Below are 12,009 nucleotides of genomic sequence, written 5' to 3' on the forward strand. Positions count from 1 at the left end.
GAGAAGCTGGTATGAAATCATCCATGGGAATAGCATCTCTACATGCTAAAACTAACCCAGATTTTCAATTTAGAAAAGAGGAGATAAATACTGTTAGAAATAACAGGAAAATACCTTCACTCTTCATTACACATTGAAACACTGAGAAACAGTTTATTTTCATTACCCTGGCCCTTCAAGTACATTAGAGCTTGTAGTGCATCAGGAAAGTGTTATCAGGGCCCTGGCAGTTAATGGTTTCTCCAAGCTGCCTGTTCTGCTATCGAGGCTTTTCACTCCTCTTTTCTAGAAGTAACCACCAGTCTCCTTCTGGACTCCTCTTCCCATCTTGGCTGATTTCCAAAGACATTCACAAAATCTTCATTACTTGCATGGCTCTACCATATTGATGCAGTAAATACCCATTTAACAATCTCAGATCAGAGAACTAATAACAAAAACTAATTCCAGTAGTGACTTTATAGTAGTGAACTTGTTCTGGAGGCAGTTAGCTAGTGCAGTAACTTTTCTTTGAACATGAGTAGTTTTGTTATTGTTGTTTGGAGCACTTCCTTAATTTTTATTGTGTAACCACTTCAAGACAGCCCATACTTCTGTTATAGTTTATATTGCCATAATTGTGTTTCCATGCATTTACCTTTTCCAGTTGGAATATTTAGCCAAATGTGTTCCAAACCTCAGTATTTTTTACTCTATATAAGATCATGTTTTTATACTTCTTTCACTCTTTGGTGGTGATGCTGAAACCTCTCATATAGTTGCAACCTATAAATCCATTTGCTCCAAATTAGATTTTCTTCCCTCAGGCATCCTGGCTGCTTTTATAGAGTACAACCAAATAGAAAAACAAAACTAAACCAAAAACCAAACCAAAGAACCTCAAAACGAGGTGTTTTTCACTTGCAAACAGCAAGAAACTATATATATATCTAAAAGCATACAAATGTAATTTGTGTGTAACAGCAGCTTTGCTTCTCATTCACCTATATGAATTCTTAATTTTTTAAAACATGACAAATGTGTTAATTGAAGCTGAGAAGAAAAAGACTAGTACTTCAGTCACTAAACATCCTCGGAATTTAGGCTGAGAGGACTGATTGTTAGCTCTTGAATTACAGATTAAGCAGTATTGCTGTATGTATATTCCTGTCAAATATTAATATGGACTAGTGTCTCCTGGCAGCAGTGCTGTATTAAGTTTCTTTTGCTATCAGATTTAATTATATGCACTGCAATTCTATGAGAAAAGTACTAGAATTGCATACAGCTGCCTTTCTCATTCCAGTTACTGAATGAAACAAATGTCAGCAGTTTAGGATTTTTTGATTGACAACTTTATATTGTGAGATGCTTTTATTCCAGTATGGCCATATCATTTGTTTCTCTGTGTAGGGTGCAAAAGTAACAGGCTTCTCTAAAAAACCTGCTTGATTTGTGGCATATTGAGCTAACACAATTTGAGTATTCAGTTTGAAATTATAGACTGTAATGTGAAAATTAACTTGGAACTGAAGTTTCCAAGTAATCTCATTGACTTGGACCTCCTTTAAGTAGGGGGTAAGGTAACCTCTAAAGGTCCTTTCCAACATAAATTATTCTACGATGCCTTGAGACTGTTAAGTAGATGTACCACTGCATAAGGGAAAAACAAGACAAAACAAAAATTTTAACCACTAGACTAAACCAAAGATTTTTTTTTTCAGTGAGAAAATAGTAAAAAAAACAAAACTTAAATTATGTGATTTAATGGGGAAAAATTAGAAGGATTTTTCAATACTTTATTCAGCAAGCAGATCAGACACCCTGGAGTCAAAGCAGATTTTCCAGCTCAAAACTCCAAAGGGTGCTCATTCTCTCTTTCATGTTGCCAGTCTTCCAAAGATTGGCTCTCCAATCCAATGTCATCACCTAATATGGAATAAGCATATATCTGTTATTATATTGTTCATAGTGGAGAACAGCTGATAATTCTCAAGGTTTCACTTACAGTGGAACATTTTGGGGTGAATTCTCACAAACTGTTAGGAGGACATTGTGGGAATTTACAATGTGTTATGAATTAAATTTTACTGTGAACTTTACTACTGTTCTCTGTACTTATTTTGTTCTAAAGAATCCATTATACTGACTTGTAAGTAAAATTTCACAGGATGCTAAAATCCATAGAACTGTAAGCTGGTAAGTGAAATACTTCTATTAATAAACTTTCTCTCCGAGGTTAAAAAAACACCACTTGTGCAGAGTTTATAGAATTATGTAATTGAGATATAGGTACTAAGTTATAGTTCAGGGTTAAACAATTGCACAACAGCCAAAAGGAGAAACTGTGTGTTCTGCCTAGGCCATGAAACTTAAAATGTTAGCCAAGAGTTGGCAGATGCATTTTCAGTATATTTTGAGATCTTAAAGGACATTGGATTATGGTCTAACCTATCTAACAAATCTTCGTCTTCACTGCCACCAGAGTCCTGCCTCCTTTTAGGTCCCAGGTCTACACTATATCTTTATTAATAACAGCCCTGCCCTGTGATTAGCAAACGCTTTACTGCTGTTAACAGAAGAAATGGAACATTTAGAGCCATGCTTTCCTTTCTACTTTCACCCTGCAGCTACGCAGCTGCCTGCTCACTGAGAGACAAACTTGTCCCAGTGTGGAAAAGACCCAATGAAACCCTGCAAAATACATCGAGTTTGTGCTCTCTACCTCTCTCACCCAGACAGGGCTAGTTCACTACATACAGCAACCAGAACAAGAGTGCGTTTCCACTCTGCGGCGTAGCAAACACGACTTTAGACAGCAGAGCCGCAAAGGACTTGCATTGAGGAGTGGCGAAATTTCTGGGGTTTAGTGTAAAAAAGTACGGACACCGCTGGCCACCGCCAATCACCTTTTAATTACGCTGAGAGAGGCTGGCACGGATCAGTACAACAAGTGGGCCCTCGGACGGTCGCTGCCGCTGGTTTATCGTCTCGCACAGAAGGGCCTTATAGCACATCCTCCGCCCTGAGGGCTGGCACTGAGCGCTCCCGGCGCTCCCCGGAGGTTGCCGCACCCCCGTGGGGGTGGCCGCTTGTGCCGGGCGGGAGCTTATCGTGGGAGAGACGTGGAGCGGCAGGCGCGTGGAGCGCCGGCACGGGGCAGGGGGCCGGGAGGCAGTGGCTGTCGGGGGTGGGGAGCCGGCGGGGTTCAGGCTCGGGGCGGCTCAGGAGCCGGAGGGGTTGAGGCTCGGGGCGGCTCAGGAGCCGGCGGGGGTCAGGCGGTGGGTGCCGCGGGTGGCCCTCACGCGGGCACTGCTGAGGGGAGCCCAGCAGGCCCGCTTAACTCCTGAGACGGCGGGGAACTGGCCTGAACACCGAGCCGGATTTTGTGCGTATATATACACAAATACGTATTTTTATTTGTGTGTAAAAGACCTCGTAGAGCAATCAAGTTGTGTGCAGGCTTGGCCCAGATGCGTTTGGTTGTAATGTTTGGTTGTAGTCTCTGTCCAGGTGTGCTGGATGGATAGTGACAGATTATGAAATTTGCTTTTTTAGATTTGTATACGATTTATAGTTGTTTACAAAAGGTTCTTTAGATAATGACATGTGGAGAGAACAGCCTAATCGTGCTAATCCAAGTATTTTTGTCACTATTTGAATAGGACTCAGATCAGGTCTACCCCTGCTCAATTGGGACTCAAAAACCACTGAAAACAGGAAACTTTGTAATTGGATAGGTTATGAAATGCTTCAGAAAATAAGAGTTAACTTTTTATTTTAGCCTTGCCAGAATACTATGGCTAAGACCTTTCAAGAAGAGTTTACACAAATTATTAAATTTGAACCTCCTTTGTACAAGCAACGCCACCAGTTCGTTAAAGATTTAGTGGAGAAATATAAACCTAAGAAGGTTGGTATGTTTTCTCTCTTTAGGTTATAAACTTGAAAGTAAGTTGACACTTGGTATCTCAGGAAGACAAAAAGTGTAAATAACCTGTTGACCTAATTACCAAACAGTAGTGGAGGAAGTGTTAAAACTGAATGGACTTAGCAGAAACCACGTGATGTGTTTTTTCTCAGAGGTACATAAAATTAATGTTACTTGATAGGAGAGGAGAATATTTAAACAAGAGGAATGCCTTTGTCTATTTTTGAAAGTAGTGGCCATTGTGTTTTTAATTTAATGCTGTGGAATTTGGTTCAAGCTGCTTTCCTCACAGTTGGGTTTTGCATTCCAGAGCTGTTAGTTCCGTGTAGTTTATCAGGTTTACCTAACCATTTGCATGGATAGTCTTAGATTAGAAGTGACACTGGGTGTGGGATTATGTGAAGCTAACTCATCTCCATTTTCTTAAGGTCTTGTATCCCTCCACATGTGCTGTCATGTGTGTCCCCCCAATATATCAGAATTTTTGTTTCACTACTCACTGTGAAAAGTTAAATTATTTAAGTAACATTCTATAGTGTTTGCTGGCTTCTGATGTGTCTTCCTTGCTTCCTTCCCCAAAAGATCTTCTCAAGTCTGCAGTGTTTAACCCTTAAACTGATATTAATATCTTAGAGGCCATGCAAGAAACTGATGCATCTGCATTACTTATGTAATCATCCTTCTAGTAGCTAATAAAAATCCAGTCTATGATGCCGTGGCACTGTAATCTGCATTCAAATAGAACATATTCACCAATGTTGCATCTGTCTTTAAAGGTTTGAATTTTCTGCTTTAAGATGTGGAAGGGGTGGGAGGATGAACTCACTGTTTATACAGACAGTAGATAAACTGGACAGAAACAACTCAAGATTTTTACATAGAGAAAAGCAATGTGCTTCAACCTTGACTGAGCCTGAGAAAGAACAGTGGGGGTTGGTTTACATACTCAACTATCTCCTTAGCTTACAGGAAAAAATATCTATTCTTTGACTTCATGGCCTGAATATCCTCAGAGTTCCCTGCTTAAACGTTAGACTGAACCTTTAAACTTGTTTTATGCAGATTCTTCGCTGCTAACTTTGCTGCTGGTGAGCCTGTTCTCCGTGGTTTGGAGGGAGAACAGCCCAGTGAAAAGCAGTGCTGAATGTGAAAATTGATGCAGCTTTTATATTTAAAATCATACCTTATTGTTACTCATGTGGGAGACATTCTCCAGAATCCGGTGGGATGTCCTACATGTACTTGTTTATAGCTGTAGTAACAAAAAGTTAGTTCTTTTTAAAACACCTTGCAGGATCTTCATACACATTTTTAAAAAAAGAATTTTTAAATCTTTCCTGCACCTATCCTGCTTGCTTGCAGCTATAAATTTTAGTTATGATTCTGAAATGTTTTATCATTAAAAAGTTATTTTGGTAAGTATGGAATTTTAATTTTATGCAAATCTCTGAAATTACTTAGAAATATATAACATTTATACATTTTTTAATATCCAATTTACAGGTGGCAGATTTAGGATGTGCTGATTGCAGCCTTCTCTGGATGCTGAAATTCTGCAGTTGCATTGAAGTGTTAGCTGGGCTAGATATCTGTGCAAATGTGATGAAAGAGAAAATGTAAGCTCTTTGTTTTGAGGTTTGTGTTTATCTTGACCTAGTGGTGTGGTGGGTTGACTCTGGCTGGAGGCCAGGAGCTCACCAAAAGCTGCTCTATCACTCCCCTTCCTTGGCTGGACAGAGAGAGAAAATATACCAAAATCTTCATGAGTTAAAGGGCAGGGAGAAATCACTCATCAGTTACCATCATGGGCAAACCAGATTTGACTTGGGGAAAATGGTTGAATTTATTATCAAAATCAGAGTAGGATAATAAGAAGTAAAGCAAATTTTAAAAACACTTTCCTTCTACCCCTCATCCTTCATGGGTTTCACTTTATTGCCTATTCTCTACCTCCTCTCCTGCAGTGCTGCAAAGAGGTCCTCAGAGTGTGCACGTGTGAAAAATTCACTGTTTGTAAGGGCACTAATGCATGGTGTTAGGAATATCTGTGTATGCTTATACGTGACATTATTGTCTTCAGAAGGACCAGTTTTGATCTTTTTGAAATGTACATGGAATTATTAGTCACCGTGGTGGGGACTTGTTCTTTTTTCTCATTTTGAAATTGGAAGGTTAGCTCAGTGTGTGGTGTCTGGTTTAGAACCTTTTTAAAATGAGAGGTTCTTGTGATCTTTGAAGCACTGGTCTGATGGATGAACATAGGTTTCTTGAAAGCAGATTAATACAATTTCAGTAAATACGTAGGATCTCTTGCTCTTTCACAAGAAGGAAGAGAAGTAACCTTTTATATTTAACATCTATTGTGTGTTTTCTCTAGTGCTGTATTTCAAAATGAAATTTGCACATGTACTTTGGCTTCTCTGTGTATTTTACTTGGAAAAAATAGGTAATATGCTTGCCTAAAACTCCACCCTGAAACCCTGCAAAGCTTGTCTAAACCAGACTTACCGTTTGTCTGGAATTGAACTATTATCAAAGTTTACAAGTGGCTTTCCAAGTGACTTGAGAGTATAATGGAAATTCTTGTAAACACGAAGGACAGTTTCTGGATTAACTTCTGCTCTTTCTGTCCTATTGTAGGTAGTTACAAAATGTGTTTGTATTGCATATTCTTTTTTATATCCATGTAAAGCAGTTAACCTTTTTGAGATTCATGGAGTATCTATGCTAGCTAGGGTGTTAGCTAGCCCATTTACATGTACTATTTATCTTGTCTTAAGGTCCTTCCTGTAACATCATATTTTTAATACTTTTGTAGGCATACTTTGTCTCCTCTTCCTGTTGATTATTTGCAGCCATCTGAAAGATCCCTAACTGTTACCTTGCATCATGGTTCAGTTGCCCATAAAGATCCCTGTATGCTTGGTTTTGACTTGGTGACATGTATTGAACTGTGAGTATTAGGACAATACAAAATGGTTTTTTAAGTCTATTAGAGTTCAGTTTGGAATTCTGTGCATGCTCCAAACAGGCTTGATCAAACCTTTGAAGCAGAGTGGAATTAGAAAAGTAGAAAGTAGAAGCATGGATGTCTTATGTCCAAACTTATGTTTAAATTAACCGTACTAAGCAGTTCAAGTAGTGCTTGTGGTGGGAAGAGGATACTGATGAAAAAGTACAAAATGCAAGAGGAGATTTGCTCAGACAAAACCCCGTGCTGCCACATGGCCACAGTGCCAGTACTCATATAGCAGAAGTAGCTGTAAAATTACAAGTTACAGATAAGGGTTTGGGGTTATTTTCACTGGTTGTTAAGATTATAGTGATGTGTTTTTAAACACAGACATCAACTTACTTTTTTCAGAATAGAACACCTGGATGAATCAGAGCTGAAGAAGTTTCCTGAAGTGGTGTTTGGTTTCATGGCTCCAAGCATAGTTGTGATCAGCACTCCAAATTCTGAATTTAACCCTTTGCTTTCAAGAGTGATGTCATACAGGCATCCAGACCACAAATTTGAGTGGAGCCAAGCAGAGTTTCAAAACTGGTAAGGTACAGAACATCATATGCTGGATGCATATGATGCAGCTCTGAGTGCCCAGTAGTGTGAGAAATGAATGTCTGTGCATTTTCAGAATGGTTCACTTGTGTGGTTTGTTGTCAGTGAAGTGTCACCTCCTGGTTTGGTGGTTTCTTTGCTGTTGAGAGCAGTTTAGCATATTCTGTGGATTTCGTATTATATGATGGTGGTTTAATTGGCTTTTACTGTAATTGCTCTGCAAAAAAATATTTAAAACTTTTACTACTTTTTATATATCTCCATTAAAATTAACACAGTTGAAATTAATATTTTTTGCATAATACCCTGCTATAGAAATTCTTCATAAAATCCAAGAAATGGGCTTGCTGTATATGGTGTGTAATAAAAGCACTCAGCAAGAGTATCAAATAACCACAGCAGTGTGGCATGTTGAGCACAGGATAGTTCAATGGATTAATGAAGGATTTAATGCAAATCATATGCACATGACAGAGGGTTACATGAGATCTATCTTACCCTTAATATCAGGAATGTAATAAAAATAAAAATATGAGAAAGTGAGATGCTGTGATAACATTCAACTGTCCAGCACTTGTGGAATAAAATACATGGTACAGTAAAGAATGCCGTATCTCAGTAGCTAACTCTTGGTGTATGTATTCTGGAAGTTTTGCCCCTTAAACTATGTTGTTTCTGCTATACACTTTAAAGTGTCCAGTGATTTTTGAGTTGATAGTTTTGCAAAGCTGGAAGCATGTATTTTTCCTTACATAATGATACTAAAACCTGCCTGTAATTAGCTGCCTTAGAATACCTTAGAGACAATTTCTGTGACTTCAAGTAGATTTAGATTTTGCTTTTAGATAGATGTGAATTAAAAATATTGATATCACTGAAGAAGTGTGGAAGTTTTTTGAGCTTTAAACATGAGAAAGCCTTTATGTTGTGAAATAGAAATATTACATCTCTAAAATACACGAGATGTTAATTTAGTTTTCTTTTTCATGGAGAATGATACGGCTAGGTAGCACAATTTTGGTTCCCTGCCTCATGCCTTTGTTCACACTGGCTGAGGTACTTCAAGATACTTTTCATTTAGATGTTATGTACACTGTTGTAACCTTGATTAGGTAGATTTTAGTCTTTCTAACCACACTTCCTCTATTAACTGGTCTCTTGTGATTTAGAGGTGTGTATATTTTTTATGGGTTCTTTTCAAATAATTTTGTTCTTGAAAATCGGTTTTTTACCTGACTTCCAGGTTGGTGAATAAGCAACTGTGAGAATTAACATTAGCATTCTATGCACATATTTTAGAAGAAACAGTAATGTTTGGATGGCTAAATGATATTAAATGATTCAGACTATGGTAGGCATCTTACAGCTCTCATACAAGATGTGACAGTGCTTATCTTCAGGCATGGGAATATTGTTAGAGAAATTACATTCAAGCCTTAGCAGCCTTTGAGTCTTGCTTCTCCTTAAGAATGGATCTTTATCACATGGAAAGATGATAATTTCATATAACTGGAATAATTTGTCTCAGGGCTCTAGAGGCTGCTCGATGCTATGGTTACTCAGTGGAATTTACTGGCGTTGGGCACCCACCAACAGGAATGGAGAAGGTTGGGTTTTGTACCCAAATAGGTGTGTTTGTGAGAAAATGTCCTCAAACTGGTGAATCGGTTCAGTCTGAGAAACCCACTGAAACAGTTTACAAAACAGTAAGTATTATTTTCTTCCTTTAGAGGTATGAATAAAAGATGAAGTTGTCTGTGACTGCATGTGAGGTTGTTACCATGAAATACTGCTACTGTCCTGTCTTAGCTCTGATTGTAATCAGAAAACAAGACAGCCTCATTCTTTGTGTTTCCAGCTGTACAAAAGCCTTAAACTTTTAGGGTATTTGATAAATAACAATATGGGTAATCATTCTTATGTTAAGATACTTCCATCCTTGGAATGAAATTTCTCCTTTCTGCCAGCTATTTTTCCTCTAGTCATTAATTTTATTTATTATGCAGTTGTTGACAGATTTTTCAGATACATAAAAAATTTTTAAAAAAGCATTTCTTACTAAATGCCATATGGTATAAATCAAAATTTTTTCAGAGTTGAAATGAAGTAGCAATGCAAAGATAAATACACTGTTGGGGTTTTATTCAATTCTATAAGGCCTTAAATTATTTGTTTCAGTGAACATAATCTAATATTTAATTTCTTTGTGTAAAAATATCTAAGTATCTTCAAATGACTTGTGACCTAAATGGAAAGATAAAGTGGTGTTATGGGTTTATCTTTTATGGTTTCCAAGCTATAAAAACATTTTTAATTTCTGTATTTGAAATTTCTGTGCATGTGAAATGTCACCTGTCATCTACTACCATTAATAGAATCATGAATGTCTCTTTAGTGCTCACCAAACTTGGAAATACATCTAGGTGATGGAGATGTACTAGAAGTTGCTTTCATTAGCTGCCATTGCAGGGTCATTTTGGAGAGAGTTTTGACATAGGTATCCTTTGAGATTAATATTAATGTTGTATGTTTCTTATCAAATTAATTTTTATTAGGTTACTAATTTATAGGAATAATTCAACATTTGAAGATGTAGTTGGAAAGTAAGAAATAACTATAAACAGCAGAACTTCATTGGTAGTCTGTTGGTATAAAGCACTTCCTAGTAACCTGGTGGGAATGAGATTGCCTGCTTAGTTTCCTTAATTGTCTTGCAGTATAGCTCAGTGTAGAACACACTACAAGTTCACAGATTTTGATGTCACAATTTATTTTTAGCATTCCCTATAGCTGTGAGAGAATATTTAATGTTTTACTCTGAATACAATAAATTTCATGCTGTAGTCTTGGTTTCCATATGCCAGTTCAGAAGTAGTTTAGAATCTCCATCACTCTGGAACTGTCCCCAGAACCCCGCAGTGTGAGAAGTAAGAGAATTATGAAAAAGATATAAAGAATTGCAGGGCTATACCTTGCCTGATCTACAACTGTAGCTTGGAGGTATAGCCTGCTGTGTTTTGGGATGTTTAAGTTCAGTTAACTACCAGCGTAGTTGTAATACAGAAAACCAGCTCCTATTGCCTTGTTTTTGTTACCTGAAACTGTTTAATAAGCAAAACAGGATTGAATAAAAAATACTATTCACATTTTAAAAGCTTTTTTGGACAGCAAATGTTAAAATCTGAGCTTGTTTTAGTGATGAAACATTTCATGTATTCTTGTATATTGTAAAGGTCTTCAAAGCAGTGTACCCAAGTCTTAAAGATGAAAAGTACTTGCAGAATGCAGTGATCAGTGAAGTTATTTTCACAGCCCAAATCATTAAGCACCGTTTAATGTCAATACGTGAGGAGTACAGTGATGATCCTGAGAGAGAATCCAAATTCCAACCTTCAATGGACTGTTTTTCAGACTATCTTGGAAAACTGGTTGTTGAAAAACACATGGAACCATTTATCAGTGGAAATGAGGTTTACATACCTCTTGCAACAATCTTTTCTTTTCCCAAAGTGAATCGCCTTTGTGGTACCTTTGAGAAGTTATGCAAGCTTATTGCTGGCAAGGTCACACTGAGTAGTGATGGCTCTGCTGTGATGTTCAGTATTGAGCATGAAGAGAATTAGATCTTACACAAAGTCCAGTTGAAGTAATGAAAGTTTTTTTTTAAAGCTGTCAGATGCAATGTGTTCTGTATGCTAAGTAGACTACAAAATATTTTCTAACCTTCCATTGGTGGTCTTTATTTGTCAGCATCTCTCATTGAGTGAAGGTGAGTGCTTCTGACAAAGGCAGCAGTAACTCCTAGGGGTTTCAATTAGAGTATCAGGAGCTAAAAGGAAATAATTCCTAAGAAGAAAATTAAGTATTTCTGTTAGCTTTCTATTGCTTTATTGTAGCTATCATTACTAGATTATTTCTAGTAGGCTCTCGTTAGCTTCAAGGATAGTTTGTTTTGCCATCTACTGTGTTGTGCTGAATAATGTGAGTCAGACCTAAGTTTAGGGCAAGTTTTTTCTTAATTTCGACAAAATTTATAGATGCCTTTTTCAAGATGAGTACATACTCAGCCTTGATGAAAACCAAATGTTGTTCAGCTGAATTGAAATATGAAACTATCATCTTTGTTCTGTTTTTGAAAAAAAAATTCAAAAAATTAAAGAACTGCAGTAATTGTGAATGCTAACCTGGCTCTGAAAAAATTTCTCTTGTTTTCATGTGCAGCTGCTGTTCAAAACTGTAAAATCCAAATAGAATAGATGGAAAAAAATTAGTAAGAACAAAACTCCACAACACAACCAAAAAACCCCTCCATCATCAAAAAAAAGAGTGCAGGATCCTGAATGTAAGGGAAATAATGTGGATATCTATTGTTTGGTTATGGTCAGAATAGTTGAAGAGAACATTTCTGATCAGTGTTGTGAATTAAAAATTTTCCTTCTAGATTAGAAAAAGAATAGGATCTAAATGACACGTTTTCTCAATAATATAGATATCAGTTTGTAATAAACACAAGCAGAAAAGAGCAAAGCATTTAAAAAAG

General features: G+C 37.2%; 1 protein-coding gene across 2 annotated transcripts; it reads left to right on the forward strand.

The window, feature by feature from the left end:
- Nucleotides 1-3,260: 3,260 nt before the first annotated feature.
- On the forward strand, nt 3,261-11,504 carry HENMT1 (HEN methyltransferase 1). 2 transcript variants are annotated; one of them, XM_005520921.3, is made up of 7 exons: nt 3,280-3,367; nt 3,764-3,892; nt 5,414-5,526; nt 6,729-6,863; nt 7,275-7,457; nt 8,998-9,175; nt 10,703-11,504. In XM_005520921.3, exons 2-7 carry the CDS (start codon nt 3,779-3,781, stop codon nt 11,090-11,092), a joined length of 1,113 nt encoding a protein of 370 aa, XP_005520978.1. In that variant the 5' UTR covers nt 3,280-3,367; nt 3,764-3,778; the 3' UTR covers nt 11,093-11,504. The 2 variants fall into 2 exon arrangements, with proteins under 2 accessions (XP_087916748.1, XP_005520978.1); XM_088060622.1 differs by lacking the exon at nt 3,764-3,892 and having other exon boundaries at nt 3,261-3,367.
- The last annotated feature ends 505 nt before the right edge of the window (nt 11,505-12,009 follow it).

The sequence above is a fragment of the Pseudopodoces humilis genome, chromosome 10, assembly GCF_049639895.1.
Source record: "Pseudopodoces humilis isolate 2021_Gansu_Grassland_sample_001 chromosome 10, ASM4963989v1, whole genome shotgun sequence".
Lineage (NCBI taxonomy): Eukaryota > Metazoa > Chordata > Aves > Passeriformes > Paridae > Pseudopodoces > Pseudopodoces humilis.

Coding starts and splice junctions, on each gene's coding strand:
- HENMT1 (XM_005520921.3), top strand. CDS start 3,779: ATGGCTAAGACCTTTCAAGAAGAGTTTACACAAATTATTAAATTTGAA. Junction 7,458..8,997: donor CAAGCAGAGTTTCAAAACTG/GTAAGGTACAGA, acceptor AATTTGTCTCAG/GGCTCTAGAGGCTGCTCGAT. Junction 9,176..10,702: donor CTGAAACAGTTTACAAAACA/GTAAGTATTATT, acceptor TATATTGTAAAG/GTCTTCAAAGCAGTGTACCC.